The following is a 24,302-nucleotide window of genomic DNA, read 5'->3' on the forward strand; positions in this document are numbered from 1 at the left end:
GGTAAAGGATGAGTCTTCAGAGCATCCTTGAACTCCTGAGCCTTCTCCTTCTACTTCCCAAGTGCTGAGATTACTGGCATGAACCAACATACTCATGAGACTAATTCTTTAAGGCTTCCTTCACGCACAGCTCTATTTTCTGAAACCAGTGCCTTATAGCAGAGGCCCTCTTCTGTTGTCTCCTCTAGCACAGCGTTACTCCAGGGCATGGGTGATGCCCCACAGGGCTCATACCATACCTAGTGGGAAGGAGGAAGCATGGGCAGTTCAGGCCTCTTGCTCAGAATGAAGGCATATGACAAGGATTTCCAGATGCTCAGAGACCTACTGCCAAGCCCTGCTGCTCCCCCACAAACAACAAAACCAACTGATACCCACGTCTGTGCATAGGTCCACATAATAGAGGGGGTTTTATTACTTTTTGAAGAGAATGAATTCATACCGTCATAGATTATATAGAGCTGTTAATGCTCTGACCACTTGAGAAATCATATTACACCATGATGAGAAGTAAGAAAGTCAAACAAAATCTCTGGTCATTACCTAGGGTACAAGCAATTATTTTGACACTACAGAATGCAAAGCAAGATTCCGCTCGGCTGCCTTCACTGCACCCTGCTGAGGTTGTCCTTGGTGTGCACCACGCTGTCCGTTCGCCCTTCAGGAAGATTAGCCCATGTTCTGTCGGTTGCCATAGCCCCTGGGATGGGTGTCCTTCCAGTCATCCCACTCTCGCAGTCTCTGCAGAGTTTTCTCGTCACCCTCGTCATCCTTTTGTTCTTGATCTTCCTGCTGCTCAGCTGCTCTTTTCAAATCAGCTAGCAGAGGAAAATGAGATAGACGAGAGAGAAATTGAAGAAAACCAAAAAAAAAAAAACCAAAAAACCCACCAACATTAGGGGAGCTCAGCCTGGTTCTGAGCACAGCCCCAGACAATGGGAAGAGAGCACAGCCAGCTGCCCAGGAACGGCACGAGTGGGAAGAACATGTCTATTACTAAACATATTACATGCTATGGTAGCAAGTAAAGATACCTCCAGAAGTTTCCAGAGAAGCCAAGATCATAGAGGTGTCCTTCACTAACAGATTCTATTTTGGGAAAGAATTCTTGCTAAATGACCAACAACCCCTTCATCAAAACAAAAAAACAAAATCAAACAAATACCCCCCCATAGTCCTACCCACAGCAACAGTAAAAGCCCAAGAAACCCGAGATCATAGAAGTTAAAAAAAATATATGATTTGTGAATTTCCAGAGATGTATGTAGCATCATAGGTAATGATTTCTCTACCAATTTGCTTCATTCATTTCTTAAGGTTAAAGAAATTAGGTATATGTAGCTCCACAAGGGTTATGAGCACCAGGAGCCCTCAGAGGGCAGAAGATGCCCTGGAACTGGAGATACAAGTAGTTGCGAGGCATCACGTGGGTACCGGGAACTGAACCTGCTCCTGCAGACAAGAGCAGTGAATGCTCTTAATTGCTGAGTCATCCTGCTAGCCCCAACTTCCTTTATTATAGTCACACAATCTTTCCATGTATTTACTTTTCCTTGAATTTGTTAATGTTACAGAATTCTTACACTGTCAACCATGCTTAAGAATCAAATGAAAGAAAAGGTTCCATGGACAGTCTCATCCACTCCGATATGTGACTTGAGTATCTTTTGTAATTTCAGATTCTTTGATAAATTTTTTAACAAGAGTTGGAATTTAATTGCTCTGTAGGTCTTCAGGTTTCCAGTAATTTTGCATTAAATAAACTTCCTCATATTTATCTCTGTTCACATCTCAATAATACAACACCCACAGGATTTTCTGAGAAAAAATATAATATATTATATAATATACAAAAAAATATGTATAGTTTGCAGCTGGTGAGATAGTTCAGTCAGTAAATGCTAGTTGCACAAGCATGAGGACCCGAGTTCAGATCCCCAGCACTGACACAATACATGACCGCATTTCCAGCACTGGGGAGGAGGAGACGCAGATCTTTGGTGCTCATTTACAAGTCAGCCTAGTTCAGTTAGAGAGCCTGTCTCAAAAAAATAGACAGCAATTGAAGAAGACACTTGACACCTGATGTCAACCTCTGGTCTCCATTTAGATGCACATCCATGTACAGATCATACATACAAAGACACAGAGAGAGACTAACAGACATACACACACCAAAGTCATAATAAAAAATTAGCATAGTAATGACCTAAAAACTGATACATGAACCAAAGAAACGAAATAAGAGGAGATTTTAGAAGTAAATTCAAGAAGTTATGGCCAACAGATTTTCAGCAAAGGTGCTAGGAACACACTCAGGGAACAGTTTTTGCAGGAAATGGTGTGGGAAAATTAGCTGTCTATATGCAGAAGAATGAAACTAGACCTCTATTGTTCAGTTACAGAGGACCTACTGAAAATAATCAAATATCAGACTGAAAATATAAGAAGAAAACAGGAGAAATCACTTTAGACATTGGAAGAAGTAGGGGTTTTAAAACGGATTTGTTTTTCTATTTTATTTATTTATTGAGTGTGTTTCTGAGGGGGAGGTTTGCCACAAAATGACAACTTGTGGGGGGTGTTTCTCTCCTCCCACCATGTAGGCTCTGGTGACAACTCAGGTCATCAGTCTGTGTGGCCAATGCCGTCACCAGCTGGACCATCTCGCTGGCCTGCAAGGACATTTTAGATAAGACCTCCCCCTGCCCCCGCCTCGAGCATTGGAAACAAAACCAAAAATAGACAAATTGGATCACCTCAAACTGCAACGAAAGGTTCTGCACAGCAAAAAAAAAAAAAAAAAATTATCAACAATAAAGGGGGAACCTGCAAGTCTGGAGAAAAGCCTGCATCTAGTAAAGGGTATATATCCAGAATATACAATAGCAAACAAAACAAAACAAAAATAAAAACAAAGAAACCAAACCCTCCAAATAATATAATTTAAAAATGTACACTAGACTTACTAGACTTAAGTAGATGTTTCTCACAAGAAGACATACAAATAACCAATAAGCATATGAAGAAATGGTTAACATTATTAGTTACTAGAAAAATGCAAACCAGAAGTACAATAAGACTCAGCTTTACTTCAGTTAAAAAGCTTATGATCAGCAGGGTGGTGGTGATGCATGCCTTTAATCCCAGCACTCGAGAGGCAAGACAGGTAGATCTATGTGAGTTCAAGGTCAGCCTGGTCTACAAGAGCTAGTTCCAGGACAGGCACCAAAGCTACAGAGAAACTCTGTCTTGAGAAAAAAGAAAAAAAAATAAGAAAGCTTACAATCAAAAAGGGAAAACATACATTCTGGAAAGGATGTGGGGAAAAAAAGAACACTTGATCATTGTTGGCGGGTTATAAATTAGTATTCTCACTGTGGGAAACAGTAGGGAAACTACCTAAAAATGAAAAGCAGAACTACCATATCATCTAGCAATATTGCTAGATATTGCTACTGGGCAAATATCCAAAAGAAATGACATGAGTCTGTCAAGGAGACATTAGTCACTCTCATGTTCACTCACAGTGTAAAGAAAATGCAATCAACCCAAGTGTCCATCATCTGAAGAATGGATAAGAAAAATGTGTTACAAGTACATAAGGGAATACTATTCAGAGACTTCAAAAGGATGAGCATCTTGTCATTGGAAGTGACGTGGATGGAACTGGAGAGCATGAAATGAAATAAGCCAGCCACAGAAAGGAAAGTACTGCACGATCTCGCTCATACACGGAATCAAAAAGATCAATAGCAAAAAAGTTGAGAGGAGAATACCAGTTACCAGAGGCTGGAAAGAGTACAGGAGTGGGATATGGATAAAAGCATGGTCAATGGGTACTGAGTTACAGTTACACTGGAGGGCTAGTTTGGGTGTTCTATTGCATAGAACGGTAACCTTAAATAGGCTAACTAATAAAAGCTATGGGAGGCCTGGAGGTTAAGTTCAGAGTAGAGTGCTTGTCTAGCATATGTGAAGCCCAAGGCTCCACCCCTACAGCCACAAAGAGAGAAGAGAAAAGCTAGGACTTTGAATGTTTTCTTTTAGATATCTGCCCAGTAGTGGGACTGCTAGATCATACGGTATTTCTGTTTTTATTTTTTTTTAATTAAATGAAATGATGGTTGTGGAGACAGCTATGTTTATCTTGATTTGAAAACACTATACAATATACACATATACTGAAACATTGAATGACACCTGTAAGCTTACACATTTTTTCCTATGTCAATTGAGAATTCAGGAACAATTTGGTAAGAAAGGCTTGGTTGTTACACGTACTAGAGCTACTGATAACTGCCGTTTTTGTATGGGGTGCTGGGGAGTGAACCCAAAGCTTCATAAACACTGAGTGGGTGCTCTGAGCTCCAACTGCAGCCTCCATTTTCTTCCTGCGGTCCAGGGGGTGGGAGGCAAACAGAGGGCACTGCACTCACTAAGGAGCTCTATCACTGAGCTACATCCCTGAGCCCCAATTATCCTATCTGAAGCCAAACTGGCTAGCAGAAGTGGAAGTTTCCCGATCCTTCTCAACATATTATCTAACTTTATCTTGGCTATTTCCCTTCAGAATTAGAAACAGCTATTTCTCTGAGACATTCAGCTTTCTTTTGATAGGAATTTTTTTCTTTTCTTTTGTTTTTGACAGACCCCCACTGTGGAGACCAGGCTGGCCTTGACCTCATGTTGTCTTTACTCGCTGCTCCTGAGAGCTGGAATTCCAGGCCAATGCCACTGTGCCAGGGTGGGAATGGTACTTCAGTGGCACAGTTTAGGTTAGTAGGTATGCTGACTACTTGGCCATTTTTTTTCTAGTCTTTGCTAAAGCAAAGATCTGTGCACTTATTATAAAATATACATTTTAATGTGTTTATATCAGGATTACACACACCATTGCTTGCTGTTACTTCCTTTTTAATCTAAACTCTTCTGAGTGATACCTGTGTTGTTACACACCAAAAGCCCTAGTTCTCAAGGACAGGACAGAGTAAGACTATCAGGCAATTACTCATTTATACTCCCTTATATCGTACAGCCTTGAGTAGTTAATTACACTAACACCGCCACCAACGTAGTCACTGAGAGCTGTTGGAGCTCTTTGCATACACCTTTTTCATTTCCTCATTTTAAGACATGGTTGTATTACATGCGCACATTATCCCAGACTGTAAGTATTACACGTCCATTCCTCCTTTGCTCCCACTTAGTATTGGTTCTACAAATAACCATCCTCCCGTCATCGCCAATGCCTCCCACTACTGCGGTTGTCTGAATCTCATTTTCTAGCAAATTCTTCAGGGAGGGATCATGGGAATAGTAACTCTTAGTTCCTGCATTAAAAAAACCATCAGTACTCTCTATACTTAAGAGTTTTTAATCAGATACGATATTCTTGGCTCCTATTTTTCCTCTTTGAGGATCTTAAATATTTGCTGCTTTAGTTTTTCATAGCATGAAGCACATCATAGTTCACAGGTAAGCTAAGACTTTTTTCCCCTCAGAAGTAAATAACGTGCAAAATGTGGAATATCTATGACATTTAACTTTTTAAAAAATTTATTTGAACTAGTCTTATTCATTCTGGGTGAAATATCTCAGGAATATGTTTTTTATTTGTTTGGTTTTTATTTTTTTCAGACAGGGTCTATATCCTGGAGGCTTGCCTCTGCCTCAGCCTGAATAACAGACTTTCTTGTTTAGATAATCCCATCATTCAAATGGCAGCTCTTTTTGCTGTTTTTGATATGCCATATTATCCAAAATCCTCTTTATCAGTTTCTTTATAGTTTTTCTTGTTTAAAAAATATTTAAAATCTTTTTTCATACAATATGTTGATCATATTTTCTTCTCTCTGTTTTGATTATCGTCTTTTTGTTGTTGTTGATGTTAATTCTTATTTTTTTCCTTTTTACCTAGTAAGGCATTTTCGGTTTGGACTCATTTTTCTTTCCTTCTACTTTAGCTTTGCCAAGTCTCTCTACCCTATTTCAGATGGCTCCTCTGTGGGCAATGCAACTTCTCAAATAGTATTTTACAACCCATTCTAAAATATTCTTTCATATTTATTCGTTTTTGTTTTGCTGTATTTTGTGTTGTGAGACAGTTCTCACTATAGCTGAGGCTGGCCTGGAACACTGGGTAGCTGAGGATGGCTCTGTACTCGAGTTGTTCCTACTCTCACGTCCCAAGTGCTAGGGTCCCTCGTGCCTTTTGTTGACCTGGCCTTCTGGAGTGTTTGCAAATATCTCTTTTAGCCCCTTAATTCTGTGTGGGATTTGATCTTGGTAATTTTCCTTTTAATTCTGAAATATAATATACATATCTCACAACTCATCTACTTAGAAGTTATATTCAGAGTTCTCCGACCACAATCACAATCTGTTGCTAACTTCTATGTGAAGTTTTCCTGAACTTTTAGGACCCCCAATTTCTCAGGGGCTCCACTCTGCTGCTTTCCCTCACACTGGAGAAGTATGGCATCTAGAATAGATGCCCAGTCTGGTTCTCTCTCACTTTCCCATGACCCTTCTCTTTCTTCTCTCTGGCTCTTGTCCTCACAAATTTTGATTTTACTTGTAGCAATACAAAACAGAGCAAAACAGGAAAGAACAAATGCTTTAAAATGAGTTGGGAGATACTATTTGCATAGGGAAGGAGGGCCCCTGCCTTGCAAGATCAGGTGGGCTAATCCCAAGAGTTCATTAAGGGTGGAGCACTCTACTCCCTTCAGATTGTCCAATCATGTGTGCTTTTCACGTGCTTGGTTTTCATCCACGCAGCCATCTCACCACATTGGCTTAGAGTTTACCAGACAGCAAAACCTGCCCTCCTTCAAAATGTTGTTCCGAAACTGGCCTTACTGCTGCGGTTACTGACTACGCTACTTTGAAACTCATTATTCTTGGCTTTTCCAGGTAGTTAGCTCCTGGTGCCTCCAGCACAGACGCCAGTAACCTGCTCATATGGCGCATAGATGGTCTGCCTCTCCCTAGCTTTACTTTGTGGGTCACAGGGATTCACTGTCATCTATCTGTGTTGCAAGTATCGTTCAAGTTTATTTCGCATTTTAAGTATAAACATATGTAAAAAAGTAAAAGACAATGTGAATGCAGCTCAGTGAATTGTCACATACTTAACAAGCTCATGTAACTGGTCCCCAGACAGAAATATGAAATACTAACTTTGCGGAAGCCCCCTCAGGTCCAACTGCATTTCTGATCCCCACCTAAAGGCAAATACTATACTGGCTTTTAATCAGCACACACAACATGTTTCTCCTGTTTTGAACATTATGTGAATGAAATCACACTGAATACATGCTTTTGTATTTGGCCTTTTCACACAGAAGTAGGTGTGCGTCAGCTACAGTTATCACAAGTGAAGAACTCCAGCTAGTTAATGGCTGCTCATCATGTGAATCCTCCAAAACTTGCTTATCTATTCTGGTATGTATGGGCAGCCAGGCATACTGTATCCACACTGGGCTATTAAAAACAATGACGCTATGGCTTCATCGTTAATTTATGAGCACACTGTCTCTTCCCCTTGGGTGTATACCAGTGGTTCTCAACCTGTGGGTCGCAACCTCCTTGGAGTCACGTTATCAGATATCCTGCATCTCCAACAGTCATAGCAGCAAAATGCAGCTATGCAGCAGTAATGAAGTAACTGTACGGTCGGGGGTCACCACAGCATGAGAAACTGTATTAAAGGGTCGCAGTGTTAGGAAGGTTGAGAACAACTAGTCTGTACTAAGAAGTGAAACCATGGGGTCAGAGTAGTACGCCTGTATTCAACTTCTGTGGAACCACCACCCACTAACTCTCTTAGACCTCCCATCTTTCCTGTTTCCTTCAGGTGAGCTTACTTCTTGTTTCCTTTGCTCCCATCTTACTGACGTAGGATCTCAGGGCGCTGGTTTCATTGGCTTTCCTCCCCAGCACTGCATTTTCAACATCACACATATTCCCCTCTGAGCACGGCTTCAATTGTAGTCCTCAGATTCTGGCGCTCTTCCAGGTAATTTTCCTTTGACTCATGGGTTACTTAAAGGCATGTTAATTCCTAGATATTTGGGGGACTCCCCAGGTATGTTATGGTCTAAGGACACATTCACTGTGATTTCGATTCTGAAAATCAGCTGAAAATCCTGATGGCCTATATGTTGAATGTGCCATGTGTATTTGAAAATGTTTCTTTTGCTGTTGTTGGACATAGTTCTATAAATGCCAAATAGTGTCTGGTGACTGACAGTGTCGATCAGATTTTTCTAGAGCCTTACTAGTAAACATAATTCTATAAATTACTAAAAGGGCATTAATATTTTCAATTGTGTAGGTCAGCTTCCCATTACTGACAATATAGCTATAAATAAAACAATTTGAGCTGTTTTCTTTTGACTCATTGCTCCAATCCTTCATAATTTGCTCCCATAACTTTGGGTCCAAGGTGAGGCTGAACACGATGGTGAGGAGCATGTGTTGGAGCAAAGCTATTTGCTTCATTGCAGACAAGAACCGGAGCGGGAACATGAACAAATGGGCCCTAAGGAGCTACTCCCTTCGACAAGGCCTCCACCCCCAAATTATGAACCTACCAATAGATTAGTCCACTGATGAAGTCAAAGACCCCGGGATTCATTCATTACCCAAAGCCCTACCTGCTGCACTGGGGATCATGCTTTCAACATGTGGAACTCAGAGCAGAAGCCCAATTGTGACTGTAGGTTTGTCTTTCTCCATTTAATCGCTTTTGTCCTCCTGTATCTGAAGTGTTAACAGTTACTGCAGTTACAGTTCAGGTGTCTTCCTGGGCAACCGCCCCTTTCTTTTATCAGTCTCAAATGATCTTTTAATTTATCCTGGTCTCTTGAAATCGGCGTCATCTAATACCACTGAAGCTGTTGTTAATATGGTACATGGTTGTGTTTTTTCATTTTTGGTAATATTTAAATTTTTGTATTCTAAAATACTCAATTTCCTATTAATAGTAGGCAACTGTGCTAAGATCATCGATCCTTGATTTCTCATTTGAAAGTTTGTTTTATTACACTTAAGGTGTTCTGGATTTGGCCACTTCAATAGATAAGTGCTGGCCAACTCTTTTAACTTATTTAAGTGACGTGATATGGAGCACCTGCAGATCTTCTTTAGTGAAGTATCTAATTAAGATCTTTTTGGGTCACTTTTTTTTTCATCTGGCTGTTTATTTTCTTAATATTGAATCTTAAGAGAATACTTTGGATACAGTTCCTTAGCAGATCTATCTTTTAAAATACTCTGTGTTAGTCTATGGCTTGTCTTACTCTCTCTGCGTGTGTGTGTGTGTGTGTGTGTGTGTGTGCACGCGCGCATGTGTGGTATGTACCATGAAGGTCTCTTTCTCCTCTCCTTGTCTGGTCCAGTCTGCTGGCCATGTTCAGTCCACCACTTCTCTCCCTGCTCTGGACTCCTCCGGACGGCTGTGCTCTCCCACACAGTGACAAGAAACACTTTCGTCTCGACCACACCTTGGAGCAGTTGTGTCCTCCCTTTGTTTACTAGGGTTACAATTTCCCATCTTCCCCCGGCACTTTAAGATGCTGTCTCTGGCTCCTGTTATTTCTAATGGGAGATTAACAAGAATTCCTGTCTTTGCTCTCTGTGTGATTTCTGCATGCTTTCAATATTTCCCGGTGGGGAATATGTGTGTCTGTGCACAGAGACCAGAGGGTGACACCGAGTATCTTCCTGAATTACTCTACCTTACATGTTTCAAAGAAAAGTCTCTCAATGACCATGGAATTCACCAATTTGGCTAGCCTGGCTCACCAGTGAGCTTCGGAGATCCTCCTGTCTTTGCCACCCCAGTTCTGGAAGGACAGAGCATTCACCACCACACTCGGCTTTTTGAAAAACCTGCATTTTAGGGGCTGAACTCAGGTCCTCATGCCTGCATGGAAAGCACATACCCCCATGCAGACACACATAACAAAAAATGTCTTTAAAAATACACAATTTATTAATCATCTGCCTGTGTATGTTTATGAGAGCACACATACCACACCATGTGAACTGATTCTCTTTCCACTATGGGTCCTGGGGATAAAAGTCAGGTTGTCAGCATGCACCTTTACCTGCGGGACCGTCTCAATGGCTCAAGTCTACCTATTTTTATATACATACAGACCCATAAAAACTTCCCGGGTAAAAAGGTGTTGTAAGTGGAAATAGTTTAAAGCCTGCTCCATAGTGCTATACTGCTAAGCTGCAATGTTCAGTGGGCTAAATGTATTAAAGGCATTTTTTTACATGTGTGTGGAGTGTACGCACACATGTGCATGTACAGGCCAAACGTTGATGGTGCTGCCCCACCTCATATACTGGAGTAAGGTCCTTCATTTGAGCCCAAGCTTGCTGTTTCAGCTAGTCTAGTTGACTAGCTTGTTCTGGGGATCCCGCCTGTGTCTCATGGAATGCTGAGATTACAGACCAGCATATCCATCTAGCATCCCCATGGGTGCGAAGCATCTGACCTCCAGTTCTTACGGTTCTGTGGCAGCAGCATTACCTGCTAAGCCACCTCTCTAGCTCCTAAAGCTACTTTTGACAGGATAGTTTCAAGATACCACGGGTTAATCAAGATGTAAGCCTGTGGTAAGTTGAAGAGCGCCTGGATTACAGAGATTTGGAATTTCTGTCCTCTAGAGAATAGCAACTTTTAATTTTAGAAGACCATGAAACTGTTTGGAACCAACATGCCTGTTTATCTCTATTGCATTGCTAACAGTTAAATTCTCCGGTTAATTAGGGCTCCCCCTGTGTGAGTCTCTTCTTTTTAGAACATCTTTCATCACTTTGCAGTTGCTATGGTCACTTTAACTCAGTGTTCTCATTCCTTAGTCAGTAAGTCTACAAATTTCTATCTGAGTTTTAGTTATGCTATGTCATGAAAGTACAGCATACCCAGAGGTGAAAAGCTTAAAAAAAGCCAAACAGGACACCTTTCAAATGGCCACTGTTTGTGCGTGCATGTGCACATGTGTGTGTATGCTCGCACTACTGGAAAGAGCACTAACACTGGAAAGTTGAAGGCCTGAATTTAAATCCTAGCCTGGCCACTGTATTACTTAAGGCAGGCTAAGTCACTTCTTACAGACCACTCTCTGCATGGAGATAAGAATGCTTCCTTCACAGAATTAGGAGAGTCAAGAAGACAAGGAAACTAAGGCTCAGAGGGTGGACAATGTGGACCTGTTAAGTGGAGGAAAGTGTACTGGTCACCTCACGCCTGTATGCGACGTTTTTCCTGCTACATAACACACACACACACACACACACACACACACACACACACACACACACACATTGCTCTTACCTTTGCCCATCTTTCCCTTTCAACAACTCCTTTGAGTACCTACTATGATCTAACTAAAAAACTGGGCAGCAAGAACTCCTGCTTTCCAGGCATTTTAAGTTCCCTTCACTCCTTTCAAGCGTGGCCTGCCCTCCAGTTTATGCATGCTTCTGGTCACTTTCTAAATACATGTGAGGAGTTGTCCTTTTAAAAATATTTTGTTCAGTTTGTAAGTTTTGATTGCCCAGGGACCAGCATGATACCATCTGCTCTGTCATTACCACAAGTGGGCTTTTGATTTTGCTATCTGGCTGCTGTTCTCATGTCAGAACTGGAGATGGGAAGATGGCACTGTTGAGAATCATCTGCGATTTGTTTCAATGGTGAAATGACACAGCCTAGGTGACTCTTGACAGACTCTCCACTTAGACTAACTCTGCTCAGATTCTAACTGTGAAGGTGTAAGGAACCAGCAGTACAAGCATCTTCCTCCCCCTACTCCATACCTGATGTCGGCTTGGCTATCCCCCGGTCTGGTAATGCTCCGTATTTCTGATGCTGGTCATACCAGTCACTCACCGTCATGGTTGCCAGGCTTGGATAACCAGCTCCAAATACTCTGCAAAAACCACATTCCATTTAGAGAATGAAACAAACAGAGTAATATGGAACAGCCTCTTTCCTCTTTAATGGCGAGACGGGTGCTTATGTCCTTCTCATTCCCCTACATGGCAGTCTTTTGAGGACCTGTACAATCTCCTCCAGCCATGCAGAAAAGGGGGCATCCATAAGGAAGCACTAAAGTCAAGAACACTCATGAGATCGAGAAAGGTAGCCCAGGGTCATCTCCCAGTAAGCGATCCCAAGGGGTAGCACTCCACAATGACACTGTCAATTAGAAATTGACAGAGGCGGTTCTAAAATGTGGAGAGAGAATACTTTCCTGCAGCCCCGTGGAACAGCGTCAATAACGCAGAATTAAATCACAGGCAGGCAGGTATGTCCTTCTGAGAGCTGCTCAACAAGGCAGGAAGTGTCAATAATAGGAAAAAAAACATGGAGAGCATGCAATTCTGCATTTGACTGACTGCTTTCTTTCTGCTTTACAGCGGCTTTTTAAAAACCTGATGTGCAGGGAATTTCTGAGGTCAACCATGGAGAAAGTATCAGGAAAACTTTAGGCCCTTGGCCAAAAGAGCACCACTCACAGCCGAAGCCATGACTTTGAAAAAAAAAAAAAAACAACAACAACAAAAACCACACGTCTGTTTTGTAATTTAACCGAGCATTGCATGGAACCCTCAAAACTGGACTGCGAAGGCAGGGCAGTCTGCAGCACTACCTACTTGGCTTGGGCCTTGTTCCGCGTGAGTATGAAGGGTTTCATTGGAGGCTTCTCTGGAAGAGATGAGTGAGAAGTTGATTCCTAAGAAGAAAATTAATTTTAGAGGTGTATTTGCCATTTTACCCACTTTATCACATAGGCTTTCAAGTCTTCTGGTGCTGAAAAGGCTCTGCACTCAAAACTCACTCCCTTTCTGCTGTGGGAGCTCCTTTCGCTTCTTCAGCCAATAACCTTTAAGATACCAGTCCACTTGGGCGTGGTCTCTTTTGCTTTAAAAAGCAGCAAGCCTGTGTGCTCTCTCTGTCTCTCTCTTGGCTTCTGGCTATTAGACTCTGTTCCTGGTTGCCAGAGGGCTATTGTCTAGGACAATGATCTGTAAGTTTTCCCCTTAAATAAATAACCCTTTTATTAATCATAACTCCAAACTGGTGTGGGATTGTTTTGTGACTTATGTCTACACCTTTCTATTATGTGCCTTTGGTTTCCATGCATTTTTTTCTTGTGGGGGAAGAGTTCCGCATGAATGTCAGAGGATGGTTTGCAGGAGTCAGTTCTTCCTTTCCATCATGTGGCTTTTGGGGACAGACTCAGGTTATCAACCATCTTGATGGCTCCTTTTATTTATCAGTCTTAAGGGGGTATTAAGTACTTTGCCAAAATGAGAGAGAGCAAGTCCTCTCAGGAAACTTCTTACCACAAGGAAAAAAACCATTTGGTTTCAAAATAGGCCCACTCAAAGAAGGAAATTCTAAAGCCTACTGCCATGTCCCACATATACCCCTGAGCCGCGTTCCTTCAGCCTGACCTTCTGTGGAAAAGAATTAAAACCTTTCTTCCAAAAGCCTTTGCAAATGTAATTATGCTGTTAATTTTTGAGACCCTCTAGGGTATTTTAGAGATTGATTCCTGTCTGTAAAGGGAAGAAGGGCAGACCAGCAGTTCTTATATAAAGGTATACAGACATGCTGGAACAAAGTATACATAAGTAGCCAGGTGGTGGTAGTGCGCGCCTTTAATCCTGGCGCTCGGGAGGCAGAGGCAGGCAGATTGCTGAGTTTGAGGCCAGACTGGTCTACAGAGCTCGTTCCAGGATAGCCAGGGCTGTTACACAGAGAAACCCTGCCTCGCAAAACTAAAAATAAATAAATAAATAAATAAAAAATTTAAAACTTTAAAAAAAAAAGGAAAAGCCTGTGTAAGTAGAAGGTGCTCATTTGGTTTTCATATACTGCTTCCAGAACCCAACTCAATACCACATGAGAGGTGTTTAAAAAAAAAAGACAACCAAAATACATACACCCAGCAAGGCAGGGAAAGGGAAGGACTCAGAAGAGCCTTAACCTTGAAATGCCAGAAAATCCGATGTGAAGGACCAGGCTGGTGCTTTCCCCAGGAGAGAGCTCCCAGGCTCACTAGGACAAGGCAAACTAAAAGGCTGCTGTGCCGAGGACCCGGAACAACTACTGTCGTGGGTGATCAAGTCAGCTCATGTTGTATCCTGTACAAAGAGCAAGCGGCCACAGAACATATACTCTTAAAGCAGCTTCAGGACAGGTGAGCATGGTCAAAGTTACTCTAAAGCTCTTCCAAAAGGTTGCTTAAAGTAGTCTTCTGGGCATTCTGCACATGAGGATGGCCTTGCCACAGTGGTTCCTACCTGGACAATCACCTGGTCTATGAGTGTGCAACTGGTCTACAAGTGTGCAACTGTTCTAAGTGTGCAGCTGTGTAAGGCTAAGTTCTAAGACTTTCCCCAACCTAAACACGTTCCCCACTCCTTTGCTTCATCTTCCTGGTTTCTCTCCTCCTCTATTCCCCCACTTACTCTAATGCTGGTCTTTCCCTTCTCTATAATAATTAAGTAGATAAGAATGGCCCCTCCCTCCTTAGGCCTTCTTTCCACAGGCAAAACCAGTTCCAATTTTAAGGAAAAGTACTTCCTTGCTACCATTCAGTTACAACTAAGTGCCTTAGACTAGAGAGTACCAGGGACGGCTGCCATAAGGAAGCAGAAAGCTACCTTGGTGAACCACCAGCCTGTCTCCACTTATCCTAATGCCAACAATGGTTTTACAAAGACCTAGAAAGATTTAGTGTTTGCGGTGCTGAGAAATAAAACAAGGGCTCTGTCCATGCTAGACAAGTTCTCTATTTCTGAGCTACTTTTCCAGTGTTTTATAATTTTTGTTGTGAGACCTTTTGTTTTGTATCTCAAGTCACTTTGAACTCACTGTGTAGCTCAGACAGACCTCAGAATTGTGATCCTTCTGCCTCAGTCTCCCGAGCCGCTGGGATTCTAAGTGTGCACCACTACATCCAGCTAAGGACTTTGATTTGCGTTCACTCCTGTAGGATGTTCGAACTTCTGGCGGCAGCTTTCCATGGCTATGTGGGCAAAGACAAGGCTTACCTCTCTTGGAGAGTCTTTTTCTTTCAGGATCTTTATTTCCTGGTCAATGCTTTCAATTTCTTCTAAGCTGATACCAATCCACCTCCGAAGGTGAAGGAGGTGATATTCACGAACACGCTCATCATCTGCTTGACCACTTTCCACAGCAGATTTCAGTGCAGACAACCTATGCTCCACCTCCTTCTTCTGCTTGTATCTGTTCCACAGAAAAGCATTACCCATGAACTTAAACATACACATTTCCTCAAAAGAAGGCTACAGTAAGGTCTGCTTTTGCAGATGTCCAGGCAGTATGTGTGCCAATTCCTACTTTGGAAATAGTCTACGATCTAGGAATAGATTCTATAATCCAGAGCCAATCCCCAGATTACAAAGCAAGAGCGAGCCTAGGCACATCTTGATTTCAGTAAGCCCTATCATTATCTTTCAGAATGAGATGCTCTAGTCATCCGGCCATATCAGTCCTCACTCTGCTGGATGCTCAGCGCCAGAGTACTCCCTGTAAGTCCTCCACTTTGAAGATGAACCTTCAAGGAAAGCCAACACCTTAGAGGTCACTGCTTACCTGCCACTGATGTAGGCCTTCTTATGAAACTGTGGAAAAGCTGGTCAGTCATCTTTTGTCTTTCATGCAAAACATTCCTGAGGTAGATCTTCTGACTCGTCTCTACCTAATTTTAAGAATCAATGATCTTGACCGCCATTTTCCAGGATGCATTCTAGTCCCTCATCTAGCATTCATCTGTCAATCATCTCCAAAGTGTGGCGAGCACTTCTAGTACTGGAAACAGTTTGTAATAGAAGGCCCCTGCTTTCAAGCAGCTTTCATTCTAGCGGAGGAAGGCAGATCCAAGGGAACAGATGCCAAGCTAGACGACGATACACGCTATGGAGCAGTAAGAAGCAAGGGGAATGGAGAGGAAGACGGTATGGAAGCAGGCATGCTAGTATACCCAAAGTGAGCAGAAGCGACCCTTCCAAAGAGAAGGCCTGAGCAAAGCCATCAAGAAAAGAAGGCAGCTTCGAAGTGATCCTGATACCTAGAAGAGTAAGGGAAAAGCAATTGTGCATGGAGGAGAGTCTAGAATAGACAGAAAGCAAGGAAAGGAAGTAAGGTACCAGCACAACTTTAGGGAGACAGCAGCACAGGTAGCAAGAGATGGATGCATTAAAATAAGAAACAGGCAACAGTTTCTGATGTGAAGGCTTGCAACAAACAAGAACCAAGTAAAAATGCCATGGTTTTCAGAAGTCTATCAAAATCTCTCTGCCTGGAACCCCCACTCCTCACTTCCAGAAAAGGAAGCTCTTCTTTGGGGGTACCTAGATAAGGTCTTAGCTTCAAGTCGACGGAGAGTTTAAGGTGAGGGGGGTGGTCCTTGAACTCCTCAAAGTTTATACAAACTCTATTTGGATGCATTCTCTTCTTTCTTTCCTCTGCATACATGTCTTCCTCTTCTCTCATCTCCTCACCCCTTTGCTCTCCTTTTCCATCTTATTTTGTCAAGAGGAGGTTTGATCCCAAAGCCAAGGACCACTGCACTGTAGACACTGTTATAAAAATTTTTAGGCTCTTCTTTAACCCAACAAGAAAGCATCTTGTATACTACAGTATCACCATATGTAGCCATCTGGGTAAAACAATACAAAGGCCAATACCTAGCTCAGGAATGCTACTACTAAAATGACTTGAGATTGTTTACTTGGCTCCACACAGAGCTACTCATTCTCTTTCATGGAGGTGCCTATGTCATAGAAAAACAACATATAAGGGTCCGAGGAGGTCTACACTCCAGGGTGAATTCTGGGTGAGTCTAGTGGTCCTTTAAATAAAGTTGTTTGGCTGTTCTCCTTCTCCATGATCATTCAACACACGCACTCTGGTCCGTTCCTTGCTTCTGTGACTTAGCTCTTTCCCATCCTTTAGACTCCTGGCTCTTCAGCACCTGTTCTTTTAGGCTAGTGGCTTAAAAACAACAAACAAACAAACACACAATAACACACAAAAACTCTTCTCTAAGGAACTTTCTTCAAATGAAAATTTGAATAGGAGCCTAGTAAGTAATATACAAATAAAACTGTCTTGAAAAAAATTAGAGAAAGCCTCCCAACATAACTCACTGGTGGAACTCTAAGGCTCTGAAGGACAGACTGAAAACCACTGTCCTAGACTACATCAGTGTTCTAGGCTCCCCAGGGTGGACCAACTATTATCTTAGAATCCCTTAGCCCTATAACCACCCTGACTTGGGCGATTCCTTGCGCTGTTTCCAAGCAGTTACAGTGCTAAGGAATTACAAATCTGTGGCAAATGGGGTACCACAAACATCTGCTATCAGACATGATTACCTTCTGCACTTTCCATACCAGCATCACGCTTTCCTGGTGGTCAGGCAGTTATAACACCCATTCCCCTCTATCTTCAAATTTCTGCTTCACCCTTCCTCCAGCCCTCAGCTTTTGTTTCCTATCTACCTTGTCCTGATCCACTTCTTTCAGGACTCGCCGTCAGTTACTCACCTTCCTTATTCATGGCTATGCGTTTTCATGGTTTTCTTCCCATCTTAGAATCGCCTTTCTGCAACCTCCTTTCTTCCTTCCCTTTCCAGTGACTACTCTTTTATGCTTGAGAAGGAACAGCACTAGAACTGGAAATTTGAAAACCCGAGTTTCACTTCTAGCCTGACCACTTACTAGTTACATAATTTTGGTCAAGGCAATTTGAAAAGCACATCCCCATATCTGTATAATGTGGATCTACTTCATGGGGTTGTGAGAGGAGCAAATGGAAAAATGTTCAAGAAAATTCTTTGTAAATAGCAATATAAACATTACTAGTAGATAAGAAAACAGCCTGGGGAGGGAATGGGAGCAGATAGTGCCCCATCTCTTAAGCAGTAGAATTTAGTTACACCAAGATGGTCTGATTCCAAAGAATCAGTTTTCGCAATGCTATATTGCTTCCATCTTTTGGAATACTACTTTATCTCTCCAGGTACCCCAAGCTTTAACTATGACCAAATTACTGGGCTGGGCATTGTGAGATACAATACAGTTGGAATACTAATACACTTCTAGTCAAGGCCTCTGACCTTAAGAAGTTCCAAGTCTAGAGACTGAAATAATTATACTATGCTAAACAGCATGACTAGGAATTAAAGCATCTGTTAAGGTAGGTAGGGGTGTGTGTGGTAGGGTATGTAGGGAGAGGTCTTAGAGTTGTTGTAACATTTTGTCTCTGTAAATTCTTCTATTGGTACTTTGTTGCATCTCTTCTGATAGTTATTTCCTTCTTTTCCTTCCCTAGCTTGCCCCCAACACTTTATTCTTAGCTTTCTTTCCCTACATGTCTTTCATTGGAAAACACATCTATACTCACCAAAGTAGAGAGCGCCTAAATTTTTTTGGCATCAGTCACAACACAGACCCAAGTTTTGGTCGCATATTTCCATTTGTCTAGAGAAGAGGCCACCTAGTTGTCACTTACAAACCTAAATCCACTAAATCTTATAGTCTGATTACTTACCCAGCTTCTTTCATTTCTGTTAAAAGAAGGGGGGTGCTGTTACTCAACCACACTCATACTTAGTCCTGCAAGAAGATTGAGAGAATGTGCACAGGGAAGCAGATATGAGAGAAGACATGCCATTTAGGTGTTTTATTTAGGACAGTCTCAGCATCTAGTCATGGGCAGAAGGAGTTACAGAAAGGAAGAGTCTGAATAATTTGGGGTTTGTTTGTTTGCCATATGGGAGATTGAGCCCAGGCCCTCGAGTATTCAAGGAAAGCACTCTATCATTTAGCTACCAAAAATTTGCCCTGGGGAAGTTTTCTAGTCATATAAATGCTTCTTACAAAAGCAGTGTCTGTGATAGCTCTAAGTTCCCTTTTATCGCTTCATTCCAGCCGCCCTACTGGTGACGTGTGGCCCAACTGTTTCCTTTCAGTATTCAATACACAGTCCTTCATGCAGACCTGCTCACGCTAGCCTTCAGCCCAAACCAGAGCGCTAGCTAGTTCCTGTGCACCCTGCAGTCTACTTCTGTTTGGGGCAGGCTCATGTCTTTTCTCCTATTGGTCAACAGGAAACATTGGTGGAGAACTTGGTACATGCCAGGCCCTGCGCTAGGCATGCCACAGTGAACAAGAGAGAAATGGCTCCTACCCCGAGGAAGCACACATTCTAGTAGGGGAGAGACAAACCTGAGAAGACGGACACATGACATGACTGCACGTGAGCTACATGCCACGAAGCACACAAATGTGGAGGGAAGAGAAAATGATAGATGCTAACTACTTAAAGAGACTGGTATGGAAAGGGACCGCTAAAGAACAACATTCAAGCTGAGACCTAAACAACAAAGAATTGGCCATATGAAGAATAGTTAATATAAAAAGAACAGCATGCACAAAGACGGAAGGAGCTGGTCTGTTCAAAGACCAGGATGGTAGTCAATGTAGCTAGGGTCCTGTGAACAAGTGAAGAATCACATGTGATGAGACTGGAGAAACAGATACCAGATTACACAGGGCCTTGGCTATCTAAGCTTGGGAGGTACTGGGGGCTTAGACCAAAGTGTGCTAGCGGAGATGGAAGACAACAGGAAAAGACACCTTCCGTTGCTAGAACTGACAGGCCTTACTAATGGACTACATGAATTCAGAAAAAGGTAGGTCTTGAAGCTACCTTCTAGGTTTCCTGCTTACACATCCAGGTGAATAGCAGAGTACTTACTGAAACAGTGACGACCGGGTATGTGGGCACACTTGGAGTGAAAAGCCAGGCTTCGAGCTGGAGATGTAGAGTGCTTCCCTAGTATGCATGAGGCCCTGGAATCAACCCCTAGCACCACAGCAGAAAAGGAGAAGAAAGAAATCGGAAAAGCCAGCACGTGAAATTACCCATAAATGGTGTTAGAACCAGGGTCAGAAGAGATAGAGGATAGTTACATGAGTCCAGGAGCATTAGTATAAATGCAGCGTTGACAACTCACCTCTCATACAGTTTTTTTTTTTTAAAAGTTCAAAGATCAAGATTACAGGCCAAAGAAATGTAAATCAAAATTGGATACCTTTTTCTATTTAACTAATTGAACTTTCTAGTGTTAACATCCAGGACTTGTGAAATGGGAACTACTTTAAGACTTTGTTCTTGTGGAGGGCAATATTGTTGCCACACATCAAGAGTCTTAAAATATTCAAAGAGGAATCTATTCCAAGGAAACAGTAACCAAAGGGGTACAAATGTTTGTTCATAGCATTACTTAGAATCACACACACACACACATCAGAAACAAAACAAACAACAAACAAAACCATACCCCAAAATGCAAGCTAACGAAACAAAACAGGATCTAAATACTTGACAATAATAGTTTAAGTGGTTATGGTACAACTATAGAATAGAATATTACAAAACCATCAAATATGGTTTCAAATGACAGGGGCTCACAATATTAGTGTTTTAAAACCAGGATAAAAAGCTGCATTTACAGTATTGTTCATAATTTATTAACTAAAATAACTATATATCTGAACGAAAATACAGCAGAAAGTTAACAATGACGTCTACGAATGCTAAGATTAAGGCTTATTTTTGATTTAAAAATGTTTTGCAAATTTTTCAACAATGAGTAGTATTGCTTTCACATTCAGGAAGTCTACAGTTTCTATTTTTAGAGATCTTTCATCTCCCAGGCCATTGTGTTCTGAACGTTTGCCTCAGTCCTCCAGCCAGTTCTTGTCACTCCCTTACCTCTCTCGGTCTCTTCTGTTTTTTGTTTTTTTTCTGGGGGTAATTATCGGGACACACTGCCTTAGCTTCTGATCTATGCCTATGGGCGGCCAGTCCACAGTGTCAGAGAGAGGGTTCTGGAATCCATTTTGTCTCAGTCTAGCCCACGGTTTTGAAAAATCATTCACTGTGACTTAACTGTTCCCTACCTACATTTTATTACTCTTCATACCCTTAGCACCCGAACTTGAGAAATTCCAATTTTCCTCTTCTCTGTTTTATGCGTGTTTCCGTGTGCACATGTGCCATGAATCAACACTGGTGCCTTTTGGGTGCTAGGCTGAGTGTCTTTACCAGCTCACTGTCTGTGTCTACCACAATCAAAGCTTCGTGACTGTGCTGACTTTGGCTGGTTTTCTAACATCTAGAACAGTTCCCAGCATTCATGAAGGGCTTCATAACTATTTGTCAAATAACCTAATTCTCAACCTTCTAAAGTTCAAGTCTGACCTCTCTGAGCTTCATTCTGTTGGACATCTCTACAGAGATGTCTTATAGGTACCTCAAACTCAATATGCCACAGTACTGATTTTACACTCTCCCCATCCTGATTTACTTTATAACTTAAATATATTTTTATGAAATATTTCAGAATTTCATACACACATACTGTGTGTTTTGAACATATTCACCCCCAACCCCTCTCAGATTCACTCTTAACTCCCCCTGCAACTCCTTGTCCTTTTATTTTTTATTTATAACCCAACTTTGCTGTCTGTTTATTCATGGGTGCTGGGCCAATTTCTGCTTCTTCCCCATATTAAATTGGGACCATTGCTATTTAATTTCACATAGGACTGAACCTGAGGCTTAGATAGGCTAAACAACTTACCCCAAAGTCCAATGACCTGTAAGGAAAGCTGAAACTCAGACCCAGAGCTCTGATTCTGTGATCTTACTTTCAACCACAAAAATATAACTACATCTGACCTTGAATGCCTACTGTGCCAGCTACTGAGCTGCACTAGGAGCTTTATATGTATGTCTGTTTGTCCTCCATAAAATAGTCTGTGAAAAGGTACTTATTATCTCAATTTTAGACCTGGGGAAATGAAGTGATTTGCCCCAAATCCTGGAGTAACTACTGATGGAGCCGGGACCCAAACGCCCTCTCAAGCTTGCTCCTTCCCCATCGCATCCCAAGCTCTCTCTGATGTGAGCCCTACAACACTCTGCATCATTAGTTCTGCCCGCTCTCCACCACCATTTTGCTGCTTGGGAGGGGATACTTTTTCTCTTCTCACACAGCCCCACTCCAGTACTGTTTATTTAATGCCTTTGTGGCTTTACTGATGCCATTACTTCGTTGGGCTAACCCCTCCTCTCTCCTTCCTGAGGCTAACATTTCCACCTTAGAATAGATATCCCCTTTCCTGGGAGCCTGCTCTTCTCCCTTGTTCCCTGGGCTGTTTTCTTCAGGGTGCCCATGCATCTCTCCTCGTACCATCTTATACTTGCATTCTGTTTCTATGCCACCCGCCCACACCAGAGCACAATGATCACCCACATTCATACAAACACCCAAACAGGTTGCATCCCCAGTGCTTAACTTTGTTCTTAGACACTGAGCATTCATTGATTTTTTTAAACTAAAAATAAACAATATCAAGGTTACATGATGCTGTACCAGGGCTATAATTAATTAAGGACATTACACATCTCAGCTTGTACTCCCGAAGAGAATTGCTCAATAAATAGAACAGAATACTTTCTACATCAGCGATATTTACCCCATACAGACAGCATTATGTACTGACATGGAAAAAGTCAGGATATACTTTGCTAATCCTGAAGGTCAGGATAGTAAACATCGCTACTATCGGCAACCATAAGGTGTGTGTTGGGGGGTGTGGAAATCCTGTAGTTTTGGTACAATCCCCTCAATAATGGCAAAGGCTTCTCAAGACTCTGGAAAGTTTGCTTTTACCATGGCCTATGTTCAATAAAGAACCACGAGAATGGCATACACTATTCTGTAGTCCACACGCACACACACACAAACACATGCACCCCCAACAGCACTGCAGCCCTCAAATTACAGCCATTGTTGACCCACCTCTCTATTTTAGCCTGTCTTTGAGATGCCATAGCAACGAGATTTGGATAGGCCATGGAGGTGCTAGCAGTGTTATTTTCAGCTGAGTTATTCTTGGTTTGGGGTAGTTGAAACTCTGCCACATGATAGCAATGACACTGAGTTAAGAAATTTATGAAGTGTTCTCGAGCCTGCTGCAAATGATCTAGACGCTTGCTGGGGTTGACTTGTTTCATGGTGAGAGCTCCTTGCAACGCTGGCACCATCAGGTACTTCAGGTCGGTGGAAGCAATCTCTTCCAAATCTTCATTTCGGCTGGAAAGAGCAAAGAGGAGGCCGTGAAGCCTGGCTAAGCATTAAACTGTGGCTCTTGCTTCTAGGGAAGAACAGAGTTTGCAGAGAGTGTTGCGAAGACAGCACTGGCCAGATAAAAAGAAAGTGGCTGAGTTTGCATACCCAAGGCCGAGGCAGTCAGCCGTACAATAGCAAGCATTGTCCTGGGATATTAACCATCTCAGAAGAGATGTGGACAATGAAAAGAATGCACACTGAGTGAGCAAGCAAGAACCACGCGAGTTTAGCCTTAAAGGTCCTTTCCACCCAGGCGCAATGGCTCCACCCTTGCTAACCAATCATGCTCTGCGGTTACTACCCTCTCCCCCATACCTGAACAAATCAAGTTCTGATAACATTCCAGAAGCCTTCGCAAGGAGATCCAGTCCTTTGAACACCTTATCCTGGATTGTCCGGGAGCCGGAGGGTTCGGTCGCTACTTCCACTTCCTCCAGAAGTTTCTTGCTGGTTTCGAAGAGCTCCGGAAGCCGCGGCAGCAGTAACTCGTCTTCAGACGCTGCCATCTTGTGGGAGAAAGAAACCCGGAACAATTCGGACAGAAGTCAAAGGTAAACTCAGTAACGAGCCCAAAAGGTCTCACGACACAGGAAACAGTACATCATTGGCCAATTGCTTGTTAGCAAAGTGTCCCAAATGACTTCTGGGAGTAGTAGTTTACGGGCCCTGGCAACCGTTTCCATGGACTCATTTTCAGCAGGCAGCCTGTTTTAAAGTTGTAGGTGCTGTTTTACTGAAGATGGGCTCGAGGAGGCCAGAAGTGGACTAGCAAGTTCCCAGGACTCTGAGACCCGGGGAGTGGCGGGGCTGAATTCCGAGCGCTAGCCAGCGTGAGAGGGCGACCGTGGGTGTGGTGCGGGTTGGGTCAGCCGCCGGCCTTCCCTCGCAAGTCAAGTCGGTCCCCAAGTAGAGTCCTGGCACCCAGGGGCCACTCTCTCTTGGTTCGCGGGTTTGCTTGCCCTAGCCGGCGCCGGCTCCCGTCAGTCTTCCGTCCCCACCACTCTTGCTTGCTCCCAACCAATCCTCACC

The 24,302-nt window shown here is 42.6% G+C and overlaps 1 protein-coding gene across 1 annotated transcript; it reads right to left on the reverse strand.

Annotated features, from left to right (window-relative positions):
• Positions 1-379: 379 nt before the first annotated feature.
• Positions 380-23,818, reverse strand: Igbp1 (immunoglobulin binding protein 1). The gene is made up of 6 exons (XM_048417670.3): positions 23,589-23,818; positions 22,944-23,237; positions 15,094-15,289; positions 12,685-12,764; positions 11,845-11,957; positions 380-818 (listed from the first exon to the last, which is right to left on the reverse strand). Exons 1-6 carry the CDS (start codon positions 23,777-23,779, stop codon positions 670-672), a joined length of 1,023 nt encoding a protein of 340 aa, XP_048273627.2. The 5' UTR covers positions 23,780-23,818; the 3' UTR covers positions 380-669.
• Positions 23,819-24,302: the final 484 nt, after the last annotated feature.

The sequence above is a fragment of the Myodes glareolus genome, chromosome X, assembly GCF_982192425.1.
Source record: "Myodes glareolus chromosome X, mMyoGla1.1, whole genome shotgun sequence".
NCBI lineage: Eukaryota > Metazoa > Chordata > Mammalia > Rodentia > Cricetidae > Myodes > Myodes glareolus.

Coding starts and splice junctions, on each gene's coding strand:
- Igbp1 (XM_048417670.3), bottom strand. CDS start 23,779: ATGGCAGCGTCTGAAGACGAGTTACTGCTGCCGCGGCTTCCGGAGCTC. Junction 15,290..22,943: donor AGACAGGCTAAAATAGAGAG/GTGGGTCAACAA, acceptor TCTGTGGAACAG/ATACAAGCAGAAGAAGGAGG. Junction 819..11,844: donor GATAGCCAAGCCGACATCAG/GTATGGAGTAGG, acceptor TTCCTCTGCTAG/CTGATTTGAAAAGAGCAGCT.